The sequence below is a fragment of the Oncorhynchus mykiss genome, chromosome 6 (genome assembly GCF_057628025.1).
Source record: "Oncorhynchus mykiss isolate SJ-2025 chromosome 6, ASM5762802v1, whole genome shotgun sequence".
Classification (NCBI taxonomy): Eukaryota; Metazoa; Chordata; class Actinopteri; order Salmoniformes; family Salmonidae; genus Oncorhynchus; species Oncorhynchus mykiss.
The window spans coordinates 66,633,060-66,655,159 of NC_143027.1; the positions used below are offsets into that span (position 1 = coordinate 66,633,060).

Consider the following 22,100-nt stretch of genomic DNA (forward strand, 5'->3'; position numbering starts at 1 on the left):
CCTAGGCATTAATAACAATTATTGGCATTCTTTAGTTTCCACAGACACCTTAAGTGTTGGGTATTGACTGCTGTGCTGGAGAGAATGTTGCCTATTGATCTGACCAAGGCAGAAAAAGATGGTGTCTTCCTGTAAGGCTGGGATTAATCCTAGCAGGCAGCCAGTGAACAACAGCCACTGCTCGATCCCATTGGCTGACTAGGGCCTCTTTAGGACACAAACCTTCCCTGTGAACACACCTCCTCTAAAGTTCACCCTGCATGCTGGTGTGGATCATTACAATGATGGGCATGGTTTATTACTGTAATTGGGGGGCACTATAGTTTGGATATCATTAATATCTGGAAACAATAGTATTACATTTCGCTTTTGTTTCGCCTTCACCACTGCACTATGTATAGTGTGCTGCCATGTCTCTCTCCCAGTGGACTGTGTGCTTACTAACAGCTCATCTACTATTGCTTAGGGCTCTTATTTTCTTCTAGTCAGAAAAAATACTTTCTACTGTCAAGCTCCGACATCCCCAGTTATTGAAAGCTGGTGGGCATGGAACTCAGAGTTGCTCTCAAAGCTACAGCAATGCCTGGATTCACACAGCTGACTCATGATGAATAGAGTAGTGCTAGAACAAAGGGACACTTGTTATGGGTTTAGATGCCTTTACCAGACTTTTATTTGACTTCTCTGCCTACACAATTCATTAGGACTTACATGAACTCAAGGATGTATTGCTCTAGGTGACTGAAACCATGAAATCCCCCCCAATACATTTTTAGTACTTTGATCTAGACATCAATTAATCATTTGACAACCTCAGAAATAAACAGGACTATTTCTCATACCACAATAAAAGGCTGGACACTTTTTTCTAATTCTTTCTAGGTTTCTATAAAAATGTAAATCAAAACCCTGAATGGATAGATACAAATATTTGTCAGATGGGTCGTTCCACAAAGAGTGCCTTTTGATATTAAGTAGAAATTGTGCGCCAATATTAATTTTAAAAGCCTGTTCTACTCAATGAAGTGCCCTTTAATATAGACGGCATGGAGAATTCAATTAATCTGATTTTTAATATGAATAAAGGCTTGCTAAATTCAGCATTTTGACATGTCCCTCTGCCAACCCTGTGTCACTTCTAGGAAGACTTCATCCCATGTAATCCAAACATTTCTCCATTGTACATCCCTAGTTATTTTAAGTCAGTTCTGAAGATTATTTGTTTTATTTCATTTGATTAGTGATTCATTCACATCTGTCCCTCATTTTAAGGTCAACCCTCTAGTTTTAATATGGTGAAACTATTAATTTAAAATGTATTTTTCAAAAGAAACATTGAACATCAAATAGTCAAATCATAGTGTAAAAACTTGTTGGGCCATTTTCTGTTTTGTGATAGAAAACTAACGGGTTTCAATCGCCACTCCCTGTTGCACACAAGCTTCCATTCCCCCTGTCACGAGAGGATTTATGGCTGATTTAAAACGAGATCGTCAACCCTGATACCGTCAACCCTGATACTTTATTTAGCACTTAATAGGCACTAACTATAGTATTTTTTTATTTAACCTATTGGAATGGCAACGTGTTTTTTATGAAGTTGAACATGTGCTCTTTAGGACATTTTGTGAAATCACAAGTTACACTTCTAAAAAGGCACCAAACTGGTGGAAGGACCCAGCAACTGTACAGGTAAGATTGTAATTGTCTACTTATTCACAACACAGAATCTGTGTTCAACAGAATCTGTTGTGAATAAGTAGACAATCATAATGTAGAACTGGCTGAAGGAGTAATGGTAAGAGATTACAATTTTATTATTATTATTACAATATTGTGCCACAAAGATTCGATTTTGAAAAAATATATACTGAAAATACCAAAGAAATTAAATTATTCAAGTTTAGTATTGTCATTAAATAATCTTAAATATAATACAATAATTTATTCATATCTATCAAGCTACAAAATCATAAATATTTGTGTGCTGTATTCTCTTGAGTCATAACTACCTGTACTTCCCTTCTCACTGGTTCATACTAGCCCCCACCAGTGTCCCTCCCTGAGATGTGTAGGGCGTGGCTTGTCCCAGCTGAGAGAGTGGGTCTGCTCCAGCGGTGGTGGCCACATGGCAGGGGTCTGCGCTCCAGGGTCCTAAGGGCCACTCTTCTGGCCACCTCAGCAGCAAACGTGGCCCCCCTCCCTGCCAGGCAGACACAGGCTGAGTCTGGGGCTAGCGCAGATGCAGGTTGGCAGCCAGAGCTCCTCCTCCACAGGTTGTCTCTCTGGCCACTCAAGGCTCCTGTCGCAGTCAGAGCAGATCTGAGACAGAGCAGAGGCAGACAGAAAGAGATTATTCAAATAAGATACCTTCAATAGTCAGCCTCAGAGCTCAGTGTTACTATTGGTATGTTGGCATCACCATGGACCTTAAGTTTGCATATTTGTCATCATTAATATTATCCATATAATTACTGTTAATACATTACTCATGAGGTATCATTCACCTCCCACTGCAGAAATACTGCCAATCATTCCCCTACCTAATACTATCCCACTGTGTCCTCTGTTGGTGAGTTGATGTCCATTTCAGTGTATTAACCTACCGGTACACTACTGAACAGGTCTCCTGCTGCTAGCTTGTCTCTGCTCTGGTACTGGCTCTGTTCTCTAAACTGCTGAGTCTCTCTAGAACTCCCCTCTTGGTGTGAGGCAGGGAGGGTCTCCCCACTGTAGGGGAGGAGAGGGCTGATGGTGGTCAATGGGTCAGAGTGGAATGGATCTGCACTACCCACCTTAACCATGACCTCTATTGACTACAACTAGTTTAGCTCCACCTCGCTGCATATATCCACATCAAAACAGAGCCTGTCTCATTACCTGATGGACCAAATGTTGATGGCTCTGTTCGTCAACAGCCCTCTAACCAAATGCAAATTCAGTCTGCTTATTTTGGTAAACCTTCCACGATGTACCAATCCCTGTTAAGCTTCTTGTTGACCGCGTCTGCCAGCTTTGTGTACACAACTGGCTCCTCGGCTATTCCAGACGCATCGTTAATGTGTGCCCTTTTGTGCCGTTTCAGTCCGCCGGGATAAACAGGCTTACAGATGCAAAATTATTCCAACACAGATAATTAGACGAAGAAACAATCACAAGTATGAATAATAATCTGCATTGGGAACATTAGAACTTTTAAAACATGGGAACAGGGGGGATTTTGGGCACCAAGGGAAATGAGCTTATCAAATAAAGCTTGGCAAATGTGCAGTGAATGAAATAAGTCAATAATTTTAATGTGAGAGAGGAGCCCTGAGGAGAATAAATAAGCAATCGCCACATCATGCAGGGAGAACAAATTAGCATGGCGCACAATTAGGCAAGGTTACATTCTGCTGGAGCTGTGAACACGGGGTGCGCTAATGAGCTCCCTGTGTGTGTGTGTGTGTGTGTGTGTGTGTGTGTGTGTGTGTCTTGAGGGAGGAAGGAAGAGTAAGCAATCCAAACCCCTTTCCATCAAAATTCTGATAATGTACAGGCTCCTTTAAGAAAGACAGATAAGCTAGGTGGTAATTCAGGTGAGGGACAGGCTTGAAAGTGAGAGGGCTTGTAGAAGAGAGAGGTGGGCTATCAGACAATCTGGCATCTGGGCCAAGTAGACATGTAGGCAGGCAGTCAGTCAGTCAGTCAGACAGACAGAGCAATAGGCAGGTGTGTCAGCCAGACAACAGGCTGTTCAGTAGGAGCCACGTCACAGGCTTTCAAAGGAAAGTCAAAGTTATTAACTATTCAATCACATGAAGGGGAGGTGAAGGTGTGAAAGGTTGCAGACCAAAGCACTTTCTCTCCCGCGCATTAAGAGCCTGGTCCAGCGCTCCGGTGCTCTGAGTGGAAGAGAAATAGATTGCCTCCCAGGAAAACGACTGCTCACACAGTCTCTTTTCACCTTTTTCTCCTGTAATAACAGCAATCTGCTGTGAAAATCTAATCCCAAGTACCATTTACGCTGCATCTAGATAACTTCTGCTTGGGAAAGCGTACGACATGAATATTTCATTCGCTGATATCCAAATAAACAGTACAAGCCATCAATCAGCCGGCCTTCTAACAGGAAGTGAACTGGAAAGGGACATTGATAATGAACACCTTGCGTAGAAGGAAATGCACATCTCACATCAGCTGCATGCCTTTATTTCTGCTACTGGCCATTAGGGCTGGGAATGGCCCGGCATCTCACAACACAATATTATTGTGATACTTAGGTGCCGATTACGATATATACTGCGATTCTATATGTGTTGTGATTCGGTATTTGTGATTTTCTTATGATTTGATGTTCCAATCATATTGCTCACCATATGTCTGCTGCAGTGACAAGAGTTATAAGAAAACGAGTTTTGATCATTCATGGAAATAAAAAGTGCTGAATTTGTTTTGGCTCCCACATTAAAAATATGAAGGAAAAATACTGGTGTTTTGGTGCAGGTACAGTCAACTAGAATATCCTGATATGTAACTGTATCGATATGCATCCTAGTCATCCTGATCTACAACACACTGCAGTGTGCATAGCCCTTACAATCACCAGTGTACAAACACTTTAAATGCCCCGTATGGCATATTCATGACATACTGTCCTCCATTTAAGTAACAGCTATATTCTGGCCATTAAAGTCAGATATGGCTGCATCCTCCTCTCCTCTCCTCTCCTCTCCTCTCCCTGGCCTAATTCTCCCTCCTCAGTGGCGGATAAGAAGGATCAGCAGTCCATCCATATGCACACATATCTATGGAGTGGATGTCAGGTCTCAGCTTGGCTCTAGCGCTGAAAGCCCTGGTAATGACACTTAATGAAAGCTGGGGAGCAGAGCCAGGCATGCGTAAGGAAGGAGAGGCCCAGTGTCCTCCCCCAGCACCCTCCTCCTCCCCCCATCAGCCCTGCTCAGGCCCTCAGACACCATAAATAAACAAACGCGGTGCGTACACGAGAATGGACGACTGTTCCCTCTGCTCCTCTCATGCCATTCACTTATTTATCTATTTATTTGTATTTACTCTCTCTCTGGCTGCTTTTTAGCGCTCCTCTGTGTTCTCCCAGCTCCCTACAGGCTTCCTGGATGTCCTGGAACATTAGCTGAGTGAAGTCGCAGCCATCCAGTGGGCCTTTATGGGCTGAGTTTGCATCTGCCCTCCATTGGTATCAGGCAAGGTAACACGCACAACGCACGAACACACTTATTAGCGTACGGTACTCTCTCCAGAGCAATGTCCATCCTCAATGCCTCAGTGTTCCTCAACTACATATTGCAACTTTTTATGTTTTTTAACACTCAGCCAACCAGTGATTTTTTTCCAAAGCATGCCAACTATTATTTCAAAGCAGGTTTAAAGTTCTAAAGGGTCTTTTGGTACATTACCCACCTTGCATAAGACGTTTGAGAGAGATCAGTGTGGTGTGCTGTAAGTGACAGCATGAGGATGAGGTTAGGGACATGATGAGTGTTGAGGTTCCGTTATCAGAGCAAACAGGGAATGATGGGATAGAATGGATCCCACTCACTACAAGCCTCTAATCAGCACAGTCAACACAGGGCTCTGATTGGGTTCACAACCAGTCTAGTCTCTTTCTCTCTCCCTCCTATCTCACACTCACCAAAAGTAATCCCTCCAATCAGTCCTAACTTTACCGCATTTCAATTTAGAAGGAAATCAGACGGGAACGCATTACAGGGAAATGCCAGTGAGCACAGGACTGGCTTACTTTAAAGCGAGGCGGTATAGGCAGCGCAAAATGAGAAGGCTTCAACTGTCAAACAACCATATGGAACACAATTTCACCAATAAATCACCTTTTCTCAGCATCACATATAAAATGCAAGTTCAATTTTAAAAAGATATAGTCGGTACCATGGCAATGTGTGGGTGACGTCTGTCTGAGTGTCTGAAAACAGACACGACTAAGACATGTCTGGCCCAGAGGAGAGGAGACCGTGTCCTTGGATGGCTCTGTCTGTCCGTCCGTCTGTTGGGATGATCGGCCATGATTGGAGGCCAGACTAGAGGTCATCTCTAAGCCCTCCTCCAGTCCTCAGTGTCAGAGCACCAGGCCTTTGATTACCACCTCTAGGATTTCCTGCCTGACTGCACAAATGTATCTTCGGTGTTAACAAGCTGCAGTGGTCCTGTGGGGCAGGAAGGGCCGGTGGCGTCTGGGCCCAGGCGTGGGGAGACTGCAGTGGGGGTCACCCAGGGTGAGGAGGGGGAACTCGGGAACAGCGAAACTGTTCTACTCTGGGAGATGGAGAGAGTGGCTGAGACAGGCTGTGCTGCATTAGAGGGGGGTGGGGATTTGAAACACCAATCTGCAGGCTTCTCAGAGGCTCTCAGGCCACTGATTTCACAGCCGGACGACACGGACCATTAGCCCCCAGAAACACAGATGCTAATCCCAGAACAACAGAAATCAACATGGCTGCCAATAGCTCTTATGAGTTATAGACGGGCTCCCGCTCTTAACCAATACTGTCTGAGATGTGTTGGTGATTGTTGCTATTGACCCATGTCTCAGCTCTACTCTAGAAACACACAGAGAGGAATTCACTCAGTCCGGGAAGTCACTGCTTTGTCACTGATGCTGTCTCTAGAGCCCCAGCAAAGAAACTAGTGAAGAGTTAGAGGACATGTAGTCATTTGCCTCGTATGGACCTGCTGCAGCTTGTTCCTGGAGAACTGGGAAGTTGCCAAGCCCACAGATCCAGTGTCTCAGGTCAGTGCCAGTAGTACAGTACTCACTCTGTGTGGAGCAGCTGGACGGGAGGTCTGGTCAGGGCACTGCGCTGGCCACTCATACTGGCTTGAGAGGTCTGATACAAAAACAAGTGACATTACTCAATAGAAAGGAACAATGCTCTTCAATTGGTGTTGTTATATTATAGTATATCAGGGTTGTAAATGTGTGGAGGTCTAACAGTGTTATCCAGTGTGTGTAACTGTGTATGGTACGTACCCTGAAACTCTCGGCTTCAATCATGCTCTCTTCCAGCTCAGCCTTCAGCCTCTTCTTCTCCTCCTGCAGACCCTTGCCTGTCGACGGGGTTAAGACAGGGTTAATGCTGCTTTGTGAATGTAGAGTAGAATGTGACTGGGCATCAGTGTGTGTGTGGAGTTAGGTATGCTCTTCCTTCTGCTCCTTCACCCACTGGTTGACGTTGGTTACCACCAGCTCACTCTCCCTGTGTAGAAGAGAACTGTCTGAACGAGCATTACCCAGAGACTGGCGCAACACGATATGGGGGGGGGGGGGAGAGAGAGAGAGTGTAATGAGAGTCTACAACTCTAACAGTGTCTATCTGACATATCTGGAGATTTTAAGGGTTCACTACCTCATTAGCTGCTGTGCTGTACTTGTGCTCCATGGAATCGTGCTGTGAGTGTAAGGCCTCCACCTGAACAGAGACACATGAACAAACCCCTGCTGCACATTGTAATGGCTATACAGCTCATTTTTCATTGAGAGGTGATTACTAACTATGCTGTTTGGCCTTTCTGTGCCAGTGCAAAGTGTGAGGATATGTGTCATAACTAGAGCCAAGAGGTTTTCATGAGCACATCAATTGATCAGGAAAACTTTGGGCCTAGTTACACAGTTAGGCAGTAAGGCTTCCGGCTATTATAAGGGCCCAGAGTTTTTCCTGATCAGGTCACATGGTCAGCAAAACCTCCTATCCTTAGTCATAAACCCTACCAGAATGTCCCCAGAACCCATTGTGTAAGTGTGTGTCTGACCTGGGCCACCTTGGCATGGTAGTTCTCCCTGAGAGAAGCCATCTCCACCTTAATCAACACCACCTTCTCCAGGGCTACCAGCTTCTCCTGGCCCCAGCACTGAGACCTCCCCAGCTAGGCACTCAGCTCTGCCAGCCTGCCCTCACAGGACCGAGTCTAGGTGGGAGAGGGATGATACCTGTCATTGGCATTTCCTAATATCATTTTTGTTCTCATTTCAGAAAACTGATGAACCTTTTAAATGAATGGTGAACAATGAATCACAGCAACATGCAATGTATATTCATGAGGGTTTCCTATAACCCTTCCCAGGTAGGAAACTGGGAAACGATAGTTCATTAGTTAATTACATTGTAGTGAACTCCTCCATAAACATCTCCTTCTAGTAACATTGTCCTGTCATAGTCACATTCATCTGACTCTAAATCACTCTTAACAATGCTTGCGTATGCTAACATGCATGTACATGTTGAGCCACTACATCAAAGAACTGGTCACCATAAAATACACGTTTTTCTTTATAGGAACAATGTGAAGGACAGCAGTAACCAGTCCTCCCTAGCCACATCCCCCACCCTATCCTCTGCCTGCTTGGCTAGGACACACGGAGGCTGTGCAGTGTTCCCATCCCCCGCCCTATCCTCTGCCTGCTTGGCTGGGACACACGGAGGCTATGCAGTGTTCACATCCCCTGCCCTATCCTCTGCCTGCTTGGCTGGGACACATGGAGGCTGTGCAGTGTTCACATCCCCCGCCCTATCCTCTGCCTGCTTGGCTGGGACACACGGAGGCTGTGCAGTGTTCACATCCCCCGCCCTATCCTCTGCCTGCTTGGCTGGGACACACGGAGGCTGTGCAGTGTTCACATCCCCCGCCCTATCCTCTGCCTGCTTGGCTGGGACACACGGAGGCTGTGCAGTGTTCACATCCCCACTACAATGACCTTTCCACAAGCCCAGGGAGCAGGCAATGCAGAGGAGAGGCAATACATGTAATGAAAGAAGCAAAGGCAATTAAAGTGGTGTGTGTGTGGGGACTGGAGGCTCCAAACTGCAGTACTGCAGCTCTGTATTCCCCCTAACCCCTGTGTGACAGTATCGCAACCCCAGTCTGGTCATCCTCTTGCTGCGTTCACCTGCTAATCCGTGCAAAAGGACAGCCGTTTACACACACACACGTACAGTATGTAGATACACATCAAGCACATAGACACCACAAACAAGTTACATGCTGTACAAACACACTAATGTTAACACATTCACACACACTCACATTTAGGTGTGTGAAATGAGTTGCTCTCCCCCAGCCCTCCCCAGAACCCAGCCATACCACACAGCCAGAGACAATCATTATACCCTTCCTCTGATCCCACCGAGCAACCAGCAATTATTTCTAAAAGTGGAAAGTAAAAACTGACAAACACACACACACAGCTGCACATAATCATTTTATTTTTTTGTGGGATGGGTTGTGCGGGGTGCAACTCACACTTCATTTTCTCTGGCGGAGTTTGCTGACCGCAAAATGACAAGGATGCTCTTCCTAAACCAATTAAGAGGGCAGAGCGCCGCTGTTACCATGCAACATTGACAGCACTTAAGGAGGATGACGTGAGACCACAGCGATGAGCCACAGAGATGTGCCCTCGGCTAAACACACATACAAACACATTGTAGAGGTTTGGCACTGCAGAGCAAGCACACACAGCTCTTATGTGCCTGTGTACACAAACAAAGTGCTTCGGATTTGTCACAATACAAACACAATGCTTAGACTATTTGAACCATAAAGCCTCAGACATTTTCACTTGAAAACCTGTTACTACATTTCTGTACTGTATGAGTATCTCAGTTAAACTGTTAAACTGACTATTATGTGTATTATAAGTTCCTCTAAGCAAAACTGTGTGTTTAAATGTTTGCGTCTTTGCAAACTCTTTCTGTATGTACAGTTGAAGTCAGAGGTTTACATACACTTAGGTTGGAGTCACTCCACACATTTCTTGTAAACAAACTATAGTTCTGGCAAGTCGGTTAGGACATCTACTTTGTGCATGACACAAGTAATTTTTCCAACAATTGTTTACAGACAGATTATTTCACTTATAATTCACTAGATCACAATTCCAGTGGGTCAGAAGTTTACATGCAGTAAGTTGACTGTGCCTTTAAACAGCTTGGAAAATTCCAGAAAATCATGACATGGCTTTAGAGGCTTCTGATAGGCTAATTGACATCATTTGAGTCAATTGGAGGTGTACCTGTGGATGTATTTCAAGGCCTACCTCAGTGCCTCTATGCTTGACATCATGGGAAAATCAAAAGAAATCAGCCAAGACCTCAGATAATTTTTTTTTAGACCTCCACAAGTCTGGTTCAAGCAATTTCCAAACGCCTGAAGGTACCACGTTCATCTGTACAAACAATAGTATGCAAGTATAAACACCATGGGACCACTAAGCTGTCATACAAATCGATAGTACGCGATTTGTATGACAGCTGAGTGCTCCCATGGTGTTTATACTTGCATACTATTGTTTGTACAGATGAACGTGGTACCTTCAGGCATTTGGAAATTGCTCCCAAGGATGAACCAGACTTGTGGAGGTCTAAAAAAAATCGGAGATCTTGGCTGATTTCTTTTGATTTTCCCATGATGTCAAGCATAGAGGCACTGAAGTAGGCCTTGAAATACATCCACAGGTACACCTCCAATTGACTCAAATTATGTCAATAAGCCTATCAGAAGCCTCTAAAGCCATGTCATGATTTTCTGGAATTTTCCAAGTCTCATGGAGATGAACGTACTTTGGTGCAAAAAGTGCAAATCAATCCCAGAACAACAGCAAAGGACCTTGTGAAGATGCTGGAGGAAACAGGTACAAAAGTATCTATATCCACAGTAAAACGAGTCCTATATCGACATAACCTGAAAGGCCGCTCAGCAAGGAAGAAAAGAAGGAAGAAAAGTGCTCCAAAAACGCCATAAAAAAAACAGACTACGTTCTGCAACTGCACATGGGGACAAAGATCGTACTTTTTGGAGAAATGTCCTCTGGTCTGATGAAACAAAAATAGAACTGTTTGGCCATAATGACCATTGTTATGTTTGGAGGACAAAGGGGGATGCTTGCAAGCCGAAGAACACCATCCCAACCGTGAAGCACGGGGGTGGCAGCATCATGTTGTAGGGGTGCTTTGCTGCAGGAGGGACTGGTGCACTTCACAAAATAGATGGCATCTTGAGGAAGGAAAATTATGTGGGTATATTGAAGCAACAGCTAAAGACATCAGTCAAGAAGTTAAAGCTTGGGTCTTCCAAATGACCCCAAGCATACTTCCAAAGTTGTGGCAAAATGGCTTAAGGACAACAAAGTCAAGGTATTGGAGTGGCCATCACAAAGCCCTGACCTCAATCTTACAGAACATTTGTGGGCAGAACAGAAAAAGTGTGTGCGAGCAAGGAGGTCTACAAACCTGACTCAGTTACACCAACTCTGTCAGGAGGAATGGGCCAAAATTCGCCCAACTTATTGTGGGAAGCTTGTGGAAGGGTACCCGAAACGTTTGACTCAAGTTAAACAATTTAAAGGCAATGCTACCAAATACTAATTCCCACTGGGAATGTGATGAAAGAAATCAACGCTGAAATACATAATTCTCTCTACTATTATTCTGACATTTCACATTCTTAAAATAAAGTGATCCTAACTAACCTAAGACTGGGAATTTTTACTTGGATTAAATGTCAGGAATTGTGAAAAACTGAGTTTAAATGTATTTGGCTAAGGTGTATGTAAACCGACTTCAACTGTGTGTGTGTGTGTTGTACATGCAGAATCTACGGGGGTCTGAGAGAGAGGTCTCATTATCCAATCAGCTTTAGGAATATAGCCCCGCACACACAGAAAGGGCACTGCTACAAGTCACACCTCTTTTCTCTACAACAGAACCTGCTCTCTCCTGTAGTGGTCAATTAGTGTACAGCGCGACCTGTGGAGGTTAAGTCTCTACTTCAGAGGGGCTGTGTGCTCCACACTAATGACCAGGCATAGTGTTCATTTCCAGCCCTGGGTATATATTACACTAGATAACCCCCTTTCCTATTATACAACACATAAGGTTGAAAGATTGAGCCATCACACTTCTAATCATGTGATGGTGTAGTGGTCGGCCACAGGCTGTAACAGTCTAGGATTTAATGTGAGGCTATCTGGTCCATGACCTAATGGTTGGCAGTTGGCAGTGTCAGATCTAGAACCAGATCAGTGGTTATTGGATATTGACAATGAAATGAATGGTTATTGGTTAATTGCCATGACGATGAATGGAAATGTTGACGTGTAGATCCTTCTCTCTCACCTCGTCCAGTGTCTGCTGGTAGTACGTAGTCTGTGGAGCTCTGCAGCCAGCTGCCTGGTCCTCTCCTCCTGGCCCCCTCTCTCCTCTGACAGCTGGGAGCTCCTCTGCTGCAGGCGGGACAGCTCACTACGTAGACCTGCAGCCTCACCACTCTGCTCAGCCAGCTGACCAGTACCACCACACCACAGCCGCACACCACAAAACAAACATCCACACAAAATATACATTGTTAGTCCCACTACACATTATTTCCTCCACTGTCATTAACCTAAAACAAGTTGAGAGTTAATGTCATTGTTTTAACGTCAGTATTTTCAATACATGCCTGACAGAGTACCTGTGTGTAAGCAGGGCACGCACCAGCTCCATGCTCTCTCTATGGGAAGCCTGGGTGGAGGCCAGCTCCAGTCTCAGCTCTCTGAGGCTGTGTTGTGCTGCTGCTGTGTCACTGGTCCCCTGCTTGCTGCTGGCCTGGGCCTCCTCTACACACTCCCTCAGCCTGCACACCGTCTCCTGAAAGACGCTCATCTGGAGAGAACACACACATGGAACATGGGCCCCAAACTACACACAAAATACACTCAACATATGGACAGTATGTGATTGTGACCTCTGACCTCTTGGCTGTGTCTCTGGCCCTCCCTGCTCTCCAGCTCCCTCCTTCACTGCCGCAGCTGAGCCTGGCAGGCTGTCTGTTCCTCCTGCAGCCTCTGGGTGGTGCTCTGCAGCTCTACCACACGCTCCTGCAGGCACCCCACAGTCCTCTCCCGCTCCCTCAACTGTAGGACAGACAGCAGACACACCCCTATCAGAGCTCCCATCAGGTGTGTGTGCCACTGTGTGTATATCAGGCTCAAAGATAGATGGGACTAAATCTGACAATCGCAGCGCCATTTTAGCTCTCTGTTCCAGGATTAAGTCACATGGATGGGCAGATAGATGAGAGATCTGCACTTATATGCATGACAGATTTAAAATTGGGATTAAGGAGATTAATTTCAGGCCGTAATTGAGTGGGAAACTTTTTGATCAGATTGATTTAACTTTCTAAAGATATGAATTATGTGCTTCAATTTAATTTCCTAGCAGCTGAACAGTTGGTAAATTGCCGCGCTTCAGGCTTGTATCCCTTTGGCTGGTGGAAAACTATTATTTCACAAAATTCATGACGTGTGCAGATCTGACTCGTTTCTCTTGCTTCCTTTGGGGTTAAAAAATAATTACTATTTTTGAAACACAAATTCAGAGACGGAAACTAATTCAATTTGCGAGCATGGCTGGAGGGGGAATCTGAGTGGATTGTAGATGAGTGTAGCCAGGCTTCAGTCAGACACTATGTGAGGAGAAGATGCTCTCCTGATGAATGGAAAAACAACATGTAAAGCCAAAAAATGCCTCTTGAAACTTTTAACTGTCAGCAAGCACAGGTTAAATTCATGACGTTCACTGACACTAAATTATTTGTGTTGGAATATTGCCTTTAGTCATAAATCAACAGACAAAACACTACAGTATAATTAACATTTGTTGGTTGTGTGAGTGTGACATGCATTTGCAATATGTGTGAATTTATTGACCGCATATTTGTAGTTGAGCACTAGCTTTTGGATACATTAGTATGTGTGTGAAAGCACCTGGTTGAGTGCTGAGTTGTTGACTGCACATGTCTAGTTGAGTGCTAGTTTTATATACATTATAAACTGGTTGGTTCAAGCCTGAATGGAGATTGTCTGACAGCAGTGGTATATCAGACCGTATACCACGGGTATAGCAAAACATTTAATTATATTGGTAACCAGTTTATAATAGCAATGAGGCACCTCTGGGGTTTGTGGTTTATGGCCAATATACCACGGCTAAGGGCTGTATCCAGGCATTCTGCGTTGCGACGTGCATAAGAACAGCCCTTAGCCGTGGTATATTGGCCATATTCCACAAACCCCCGAGGTGCCTTATTGATTAATTATAGTGTTTGACTCTGTGAGCTGTGAGCTGCTTCCATGCTGGTTCTGAGCTGGTTTCTCTCTGACTCCAGTCGACCCTCTCTCTCCCTGGCCCCCTGGTTCCTCTCCTGCAGCTACTGCTGCCTGGCCTGCTCCTGGGACAGCTCTGCCCGCAGTGCCTGGCTGGCATCAGCCTGCTCCTGCAGCTGGAACACAGAGACAACCACAGTCAACCAACCGACCACACGTTTACAGGCAATATTCTGAGGTTAGGCTACATTTACATTTTAGTCATTTAGCACAGGGGTTCCCAAACGCTTTCACTCGGGGGCCCCCCTTCCAGCATTGGGGAACATCCCGCTCCCCCCCTACGCACGCGCAACGTCTATTTCTAGGGGCACAAGCACTGTTCATGACAAACGATTCACACCCCTCTTGTTGGTGGAGAGAACTTTGCAGGTGTAAAGTATCATGACACAAGGCGAGACCCAGATGCAGAAACAGGAGGCAGATGGTTGGAGTTTAAGATGTTTAATAAATCCAAAGGGTTTAGGCAAGAGAATGGTTCAAAACCAGTTCAGAGCTCAGGAGGTACCGAAGGGCAGGCAAGCTCGAGGTCAGGGCAGGCAGAATGGTCAAGCAGGCGGGCATGGAGTCCAGAAAACAAGCAAGGGTCAGAACCGGGAGGACTAGCAAAAGGGGAAAAAGGCCAAGCAGGAAACTGGGAAAACTGCTCGTAGGCTTGGACATACAAGACAAACTGGCACAGAGAGACAAGAAACACAGGGATAAATACACTGGCCCAGAGAGACAGGAAACACAGGGATAAATACACTGGCCCAGAGAGACAGGAAACACAGGGATAAATACACTGGCCCAGAGAGACAGGAAACACAGGGATAAATACACTGGCCCAGAGAGACAGGAAACACAGGGATAAATACACTGGCCCAGAGAGACAGGAAACACAGGGATAAATACACTGGCCCAGAGAGACAGGAAACACAGGGATAAATACACTGGGGAAAACAAGCGACACCTGGAGGGGGTGGAGACAATAACGAGGACAGGTGAAACAGATCAGGGTGTGACAAAGCTTATTTCATTAAATTCTACACATTTTGTAATGGGGTGTAAATTTTGCATTTTGCAAAGCATATTTTCTTGCAATTCTAATTATTTGTTTTTTGTAAGAATTACAACAATACATATCGGCAAAAAAAAAAAAAAAAAAAAATGTTAGCTGACATGGGCTAGTTGATCTGGACATTTCTGACAAGTGATAAATAGCTCTAAGTTTCTACAGACACATTGGTGCAGCTAGCTTCCGGGTGAAGCAGGCGGGTGTTAGGAAGCGCGGTTTAGCGGGTCATGTTTCGGAAGACGCATTACTCGACCTTCACCTCCCGAGCCCGTTGGGGAGTTGCAGCGATGACACAAGATAAAAATTGGGGAGAAAAAGGGGGTACATTTTTTAAATAAAAAATCATTCGTATAAAATTATTAAAATGGAAAACAAAACAATTCTCAATAAAGAAGTTATCAGCAAAGTCACTGCTAGTAGGAAAAGTCAAGTGCAAGGCTACTGGGCCATTAGCTATCCCAAATCAATATATTGATCTAGTGTAATGCAACACCCTCTTTTCACGCCACTTCGATACAAAGTGATTTTTATGGCAGGTTAGGAGAGGATTTTCCAAATCAGTCTCTTAACCTGATACGACTAATTCACTTTGGTATCGAAGTGGCGTTAAAAGACTGTTCCTCTAGTGCAGTGGTTCCTAAACTTTTTAGTCCCGTACCCCTTCAAACATTCAACCTCCTTCTGAGTACCCCCTCTAGCACCACTCTCAAATGTTGTTTTTTGCCATCATTTTAAGCCTGCCACACATGCACACTATACAATATATTTATTAAACATAAGAATGAGTGTGAGTTTGTCACAACCCGACTTGTGGGAAGTGACAAAGAGCTCTTATAGGACCAGGGCACAAATAATAATATAATAACAATCAATAATTTAGCTCTTTATTTAACCATCTTACATATAAAACCTTATTTGTTCATCGAAAATTGTGAATAACTCACCACAGGTTAATGAGAAGGGTGTGCTTGAAAGGATGCACATAACTCTGCAATGTTGGGTTGTATTGAAGAGAGTTGTATTGTCTCGGTCTTAAATCATTTTCCACACACAGTCTGTGCATGTATTTAGTTTTCATGCTAGTGAGGGCTCTCTCAAATAGGTACGTGGTTGCAAAGGGCATCAGTGTCTTAACAGTGCGATTTTCCAAGGCAGGATACTCTGAGCGCAGCCCAATCCAGAAATCTGGCAGTGGGTTCTGATTAAATAACATTTTCACAGAACTGCTTGTTGCAATTTCGATGAGGCTCTCTTGTTCAGATATCGGTAAGTGGACTTGAGGCAGGGCATAGAAGGGATAACGAATCCAGTTGTTTGTGTCACCCGTTTTGGGAAAGTACCTGCGTAATTGCACACCCAACTCACTCAGGTGCTTTGCTATATTACATTTGACATTGTCCGTAAGCTTGAGTTCATTTGCACACAAAATAATATTACAATGATAGAAAGACCTGTGTGTTGTCCTTGTTATGCAGACAGAGAAGAGCTCCAACTTCTTAATCATAGCCTCAATTTTGTCCCGCACATTGAATATAGTTTTTTAATTACATTTTTATTTCACCTTTATTTAACCAGGTAGGCTAGTTGAGAACACATTCTCATTTACAACTGCGACCTGGCCAAGATAAAGCAAAGCAGTGTGACACAGACAACAACACAGTTACACATGGAGTAAACCATAAACAAGCCAATAACACAATAAACAAGTCAATGACACAGTAGAAAAAAGAAAGTCTATATACAGTGTGTGCAAAGGGCATGAGGAGGTAGGCAATAAATAGGTAGTAGCGAATAATTACAATTTAGCAGATTAACACTGGAGTGATAAATGAGCAGATGATGATGTGATAGTTGCGGAGAGTCCCTGTAATCCTAGATTCAGATCATTCAGGCAAGAAAAAACATCACCCTGATAGGTCAGTCGTCTGAGAAACTCGTCATCAAGCAAGCGGTCAGAGAAAGGAAAATGATGGTCAATAAAGAACACTATAAGCTTGTCTCTCAGTTCAAAAAAACTTGTCAATACTTTGCCCCTTGATAACCAGCGCACTTCTGTATGTTGTACAAGAGTTACATGGTCGCTGCCCATATCATTGCACAGTGCAGAAAATACACGAGAGTTCAGGGGCCTTGCTTTAATAAAGTTAACCATTTTCACTGTAGTGTCCAAAACGTCTTTCAAGCTGTCAGGCATTCCCTTGGCAGCAAGAGCCTCTCGGTGGATGCTGCAGTGTACCCAAGTGGCGTCGGGAGCAACTGCTTGCACGGTCGTTACCACTCCACTATGTCTCTCTGTCATGGTTTTTGCTCCATCAGTACAGAGACCAACATGAGCAGCAGTTACGTTTGGCTACATACGGACTGCTAGTGAAATTCCCACGAGAGAGTAACAGTTAATGTGATTGGATGTTAATTATTTGACTAGGCTACCTGTATTTGACATTGTGTTGTTATTTCGCTGAACACCTAGATGGTTTAATTGTATTTTTGGCGAGTAATAAAAATTGACAGTTTTTTTGGGGGGGGTGTACCCCCGACGGGGAACTTGTTGGTTGGTTTGTTGTGTGTGTTATTGTTAGGTCTTATCTGTTGCTGTAGAGTCCTGAGTGTGTCCTTGGTGTTGGTCAGCTCTGCCTCTAGCTGCTGAGCCCTCTGCTGGTGTGTGTTGGCCTCCTGCTGAGCACTGAGCTGGGCCTGCCTGCTCTCCCCTGCCTCCTTCTTCAGCCTCTCCACCTGGGTCCTGATGCATGCACACGGCCACAGACACACCATCAGTCAGGGGCTCCCAGTCTTTAAACGACCACTACTTTCAAACTGGCATGTTTGATACCTCTCTCTGCCAACGCTACCCCCCACATGCTGTAAACTTTGTTTTCACTCGTCTACATTTTCAAAATCAAAGGGAATTTCATTTATCTTGTGATGTAATGCGAAAAATGTGCTCATTTGAGAGTAATGCGTGTGTGTTTGTGTCTGCCAGCCTGAACATTTAATGAGAGGCCGTTGCACTAATTTTGGCTGTGCGGTGCTTTGCGGTGTGGCATGGTGTAGTGGGGTGAGCGTTGGGCTGATGGGGCGCTGGGGCGTGAGTGATGGGATCAGAGCTGTGTGTGTGAGGGGTGGCCATGGCCTGTTTACCGTCAGGTGAAGCAGCTAATCAAATCCCAGTTTGCGCCCTCTCTCCCTGAGACATTAACTCAGACCACAGTAAAGCGTGAAAGCCCTCGCCTGCCCAGGGAGGGACATACCCCGAGTGAGTGAGTGTTTGAGAGTGTGTGTGTGTGTGGGGGGGGGGGGGGGGGGGGAGCTTCTCAGTGCTCACCTCCCTCTCCCATTGACAAGGCGGCCGCAGTAACAGCAAATCGATGGCTTGTGAATCCCCTGCATCCCCCCCTCGCCAGGCTGATCAATATCCCTGGCAATTAGAATCCCCTATCTGCATGGCTGTGGGGACCTCTGGGTGGCTCGCCAGCCCACAAACACCCAATTTAGTCCTCAGCCTATCACTTAATTACTAAATCCTCCCTAATGCCTATTGGCAGGCGGCGGGCGCACTCCAAGCGGCAGGACGGCTGACTGAACAGGAGACCTTTGGCAAGGTGTTGGTTAAGACGCTCCCATCTCTCTTCTCCTGGCCAGTTAAACATATGATTTCACAAGAGGGCCCCGACCTGGAATGATCCGCCTATCGAGCGGCCGGAGCACACACAGCCCAGATGGACAGGGGGGAGGAGGGGGAGAGCGGGGGAGGCAGCGTGCCAAGGGTCACAAAGCCAAAACACTTTTCTCTCTTTCTATCAGCCACTAAGATACAGACAAGGTTGAGAGTGTGTGTGAGGCACAGTGGGTTTTTAAACACATTTAACATCAGATTTTCATCAGATCACATTTTCTTCACAGGCATTATTTTGAGTGATTGTTTGAGAGGCTTGTCTGAGTCATAAAGACACTGTGGCCTTACTGGCCAAAAGGTTCAGTTTGGATCTAAATGGGAATAAGACAGTCTTACAGACTCATGGCAATCAGCAAATACTCAAGTCACTGTTGAACTAATGGCTCAGTGAAATGTGAAGGATTGTGGTTAAAGACAGGGTTCATGACATGAAGTCATGCTGTGTGCTTGGCGGTGGAGGGCAGAATGTCCCGACAGAGATCAGTGAGTCACGGTCCAGGATATTTCTTCCTGTGGCCAAATCTTTCCAAGGAAATTAACTTAAATATGATTAGGCTGTAGTTTACTACAAGCGTCTGTAAGTAAATATTGACAATAATGGCAAGAAGCGGAGGGAGCTCAACCAAAGTGAGTCGAGGTGCAATCCAAAAATGTGATCATTGAAAAGGAAAAGGCAAAACGCGCAAATACCATGGTGAGCATTCTGCCCTTTTCTTTTTCAATAAATATTGATTACTCGTTTATTTGTATCTGCCTACAAATCGTACTGCTCCTAAAAGGTATAGCTATATCCTTTGCATATAGGATATAGCTATACCTTTTAGGACGTAGCTCAAGAGAAAGTGCAAGTGTCAGCTGTCATCATTCTTGCTGCTTCAAGTTCAGTAGCCATACCTTTCCTAGTTGGAAGTGTGAGATCAAGTGCGCGTTTGGTCTCAATTTAATAGAGTAGGCTGTAGCCTATGCATAGGTGGAGAAGCACGGGGCAGTTCTCTTTCCAAGGAAATTAGCTTCATAAATATAATTAGGCTATAGTTTACTACACTGCCTAGTAATAAATATGAATCACCCATATTATTTTGTCACCGTCTGAAAATCGTCCCGCTTCTAAAAGGTAGGCTATTAAACGTAGCTCAAGAGAAAATGCAAGTGTCCGTTCTCTCTCCAACTCCGCTCTCTTCAAACTAAGTCTAGCCTATTTGCTGATATAGCCCAGTAATATAGATAGCCTAATATAATGGAGAATGTGAGACTCTCTGGAAATGTTACTTATTTCGTAGGTTATTTTTGGGCATTATGATATTGACAATAGAGCACAAAATTGCTAGGACCATGGCTAGCAAGCTCGCTGCATCACATACGCCTAAAATAACATTGCGGGGCCGCGGTTGGGGATCAGTTCTTGCGGGAGCGGGTGGGAGTTAGACAGAAAGCCAGCGGGAGCAAGTAGGTGTGGTATGAAAAGCTGCGGGTGCAGGTGGGAATGGCATGAATAAATCAGTCATGCGCAGACCTCTACTTGGAGCCAGATAGAGACAGACAGTCAGAGTGCTTTAGGGAACTCAAAGCCCTGTAGAGTATCTGTAGCCCTGCAGGTCATGTTCTGTGGTGCGGAGTCTCTCCTTTAAGGTGCGTAGCTCTGCCTGTAGCTTCCTCTGGGCCTGCTCTGCCCTCACCACCTTTGCCACGCGCTCTGCCAGGTGTTCCTGTGCCCGATGCTGCTGGTGGTCCCTCTGAGTGCATATGCATATGTTAGTATGCATGTGTGAGTGTGTGTGTCAGACAAAAGGCCCCAGGCTGTGAATTGATGGTCTGTTTCATTGCTGGCTAGCTGCTGAGGCTTCTGGGGCAGGCAGGACGTAAACAGGTGACTGTCTCATACTGATCATTAAAGTCAGCCCTAGAGGCTGCACTGCTGCTGCTGCCACTACAACCATGTCACTCTCCTCTTTCTCCCCTTCCCTCCTTCCATCAGCATTACTCTCATTCCTTCTTCCTCATGCCTCTACTGCTTTCAACTGTTTTTTAGAACCTCTTCTCCATCAAGGAAGGGGGAAGGAGAGAGAGAGAGACAAACAGTCAGACAAAGAGAGACAGAGCAAGACAGAGAAATAGGGAGAGAGAGAGAGCTACAAAGGTACCTGACTACACACGAGTCCAGCTTTATAGACACCAGTCTCCCAGCCCACCCCCCAGGACTGTGTAATCCTCCTACCCATGTCCCTGCAGCATCCTTGGGCCTCCTTTAGTTCCTCCCAGCTGGGTCCTGAGAGAGCCACACTCTGCCTCTCTCTGCTGTCCTTCCCTCCTGCCCCTCTAGACGTCAGCGTCCAGGCCCCTGGCTGCAGCTGCCTACCGCTCCACCTCCACAGCCCGACTCCTCAGAGTCTCCCGGGCCTCCAGCAGGTCAGCCTTCGAACGCCTCAGGAGGTTATCCCGCATCTGCACTGCCTGGGAGGGAAAAGAGGGAAGGCTCAGTCAAAGTGTGAGTGTACGTGTGTGTGAACATACACTACCGTTAAAAAGTTTGGGGCCACTTAGAAACACCAGTCTCAACGTCAATAGTGAAGAGGCGACCCCGGAATGCTGGCCTTCTAGACAGAGTTGCAAAGAAAAAGCCATATCTCTGTCAGGTGTCTGTGTTCTTTGGCCCATCTTAATCTTTTCTTTTTATTGGCTAGTCTGAGATATTACTTTTTCTTTGCAACTCTGCCTAGAAGGCCAGAATCCCGGGGTCGCCTCTTCACTGTTGACGTTGAGACTGGTGTTTTGCGGGTACTATTTAATGAAGCTGCCAGTTGAGGACTTGTGAGGCGTCTGTTTCTCAAACTAGACACTCTAATGTACTTGTCCTCTTGCTCAGTTGTGCACCGGGGCCTCCCACTCCTCTTTCTATTCTGGTTAGAGCCAGTTTGCCCTGTTCTGTGAAGGGAGTAGTACACAGCATTGTACGAGATCTTCAGTTTCTTGGCAATTTCTTGCATGGAATAACCTTCATTTCTCAGAACAAGAATAGGCTGACGAGTTTCAGAAGAAAGTCCTTTGTTTCTGGCCATTTTGAGCCTGTAATCGAACCCACAAATGCTGATGCTCCAGATACTCAACTAGTCTAAAGAAGGCCAGTTTTATTGCTTCTTTAATCAGGACAACAGTTTCAGCCGTGATAACATAATTGCAAAAGGGTTTTCTAATGA

At 45.3% G+C, this 22,100-nt stretch overlaps 2 protein-coding genes across 16 annotated transcripts in view; both read right to left on the reverse strand.

Annotated features, from left to right (window-relative positions):
* Positions 1-649: 649 nt before the first annotated feature.
* LOC110526397 (uncharacterized) lies at positions 650-14,295 on the reverse strand. 15 transcript variants are annotated; one of them, XM_090238653.1, is made up of 9 exons: positions 12,764-14,032; positions 12,507-12,674; positions 12,147-12,310; positions 7,786-7,941; positions 7,383-7,445; positions 7,200-7,232; positions 7,007-7,083; positions 6,793-6,863; positions 650-2,322 (listed from the first exon to the last, which is right to left on the reverse strand). In XM_090238653.1, exons 7-9 carry the CDS (start codon positions 7,028-7,030, stop codon positions 2,040-2,042), a joined length of 378 nt encoding a protein of 125 aa, XP_090094779.1. In that variant the 5' UTR covers positions 7,031-7,083; positions 7,200-7,232; positions 7,383-7,445; positions 7,786-7,941; positions 12,147-12,310; positions 12,507-12,674; positions 12,764-14,032; the 3' UTR covers positions 650-2,039. The 15 variants fall into 12 exon arrangements, with proteins under 15 accessions (XP_090094773.1, XP_090094779.1, XP_090094784.1 ...); XM_090238647.1 differs by lacking the exon at positions 7,200-7,232 and adding an exon at positions 14,124-14,295 and having other exon boundaries at positions 12,484-12,674; positions 12,764-12,925; XM_090238650.1 differs by having other exon boundaries at positions 12,484-12,674; positions 12,764-14,009.
* A 6,173-nt stretch (positions 14,296-20,468) lies between these two features.
* Positions 20,469-22,100, reverse strand: part of LOC110526396 (uncharacterized) — a 183,659-nt gene continuing 182,027 nt past the window's right edge. The window contains 3 exon segments of the mRNA XM_090239453.1: positions 20,469-20,639; positions 21,048-21,162; positions 21,164-21,357. Coding sequence (XP_090095579.1) covers positions 20,469-20,639; positions 21,048-21,162; positions 21,164-21,357 — 480 coding nt within the window.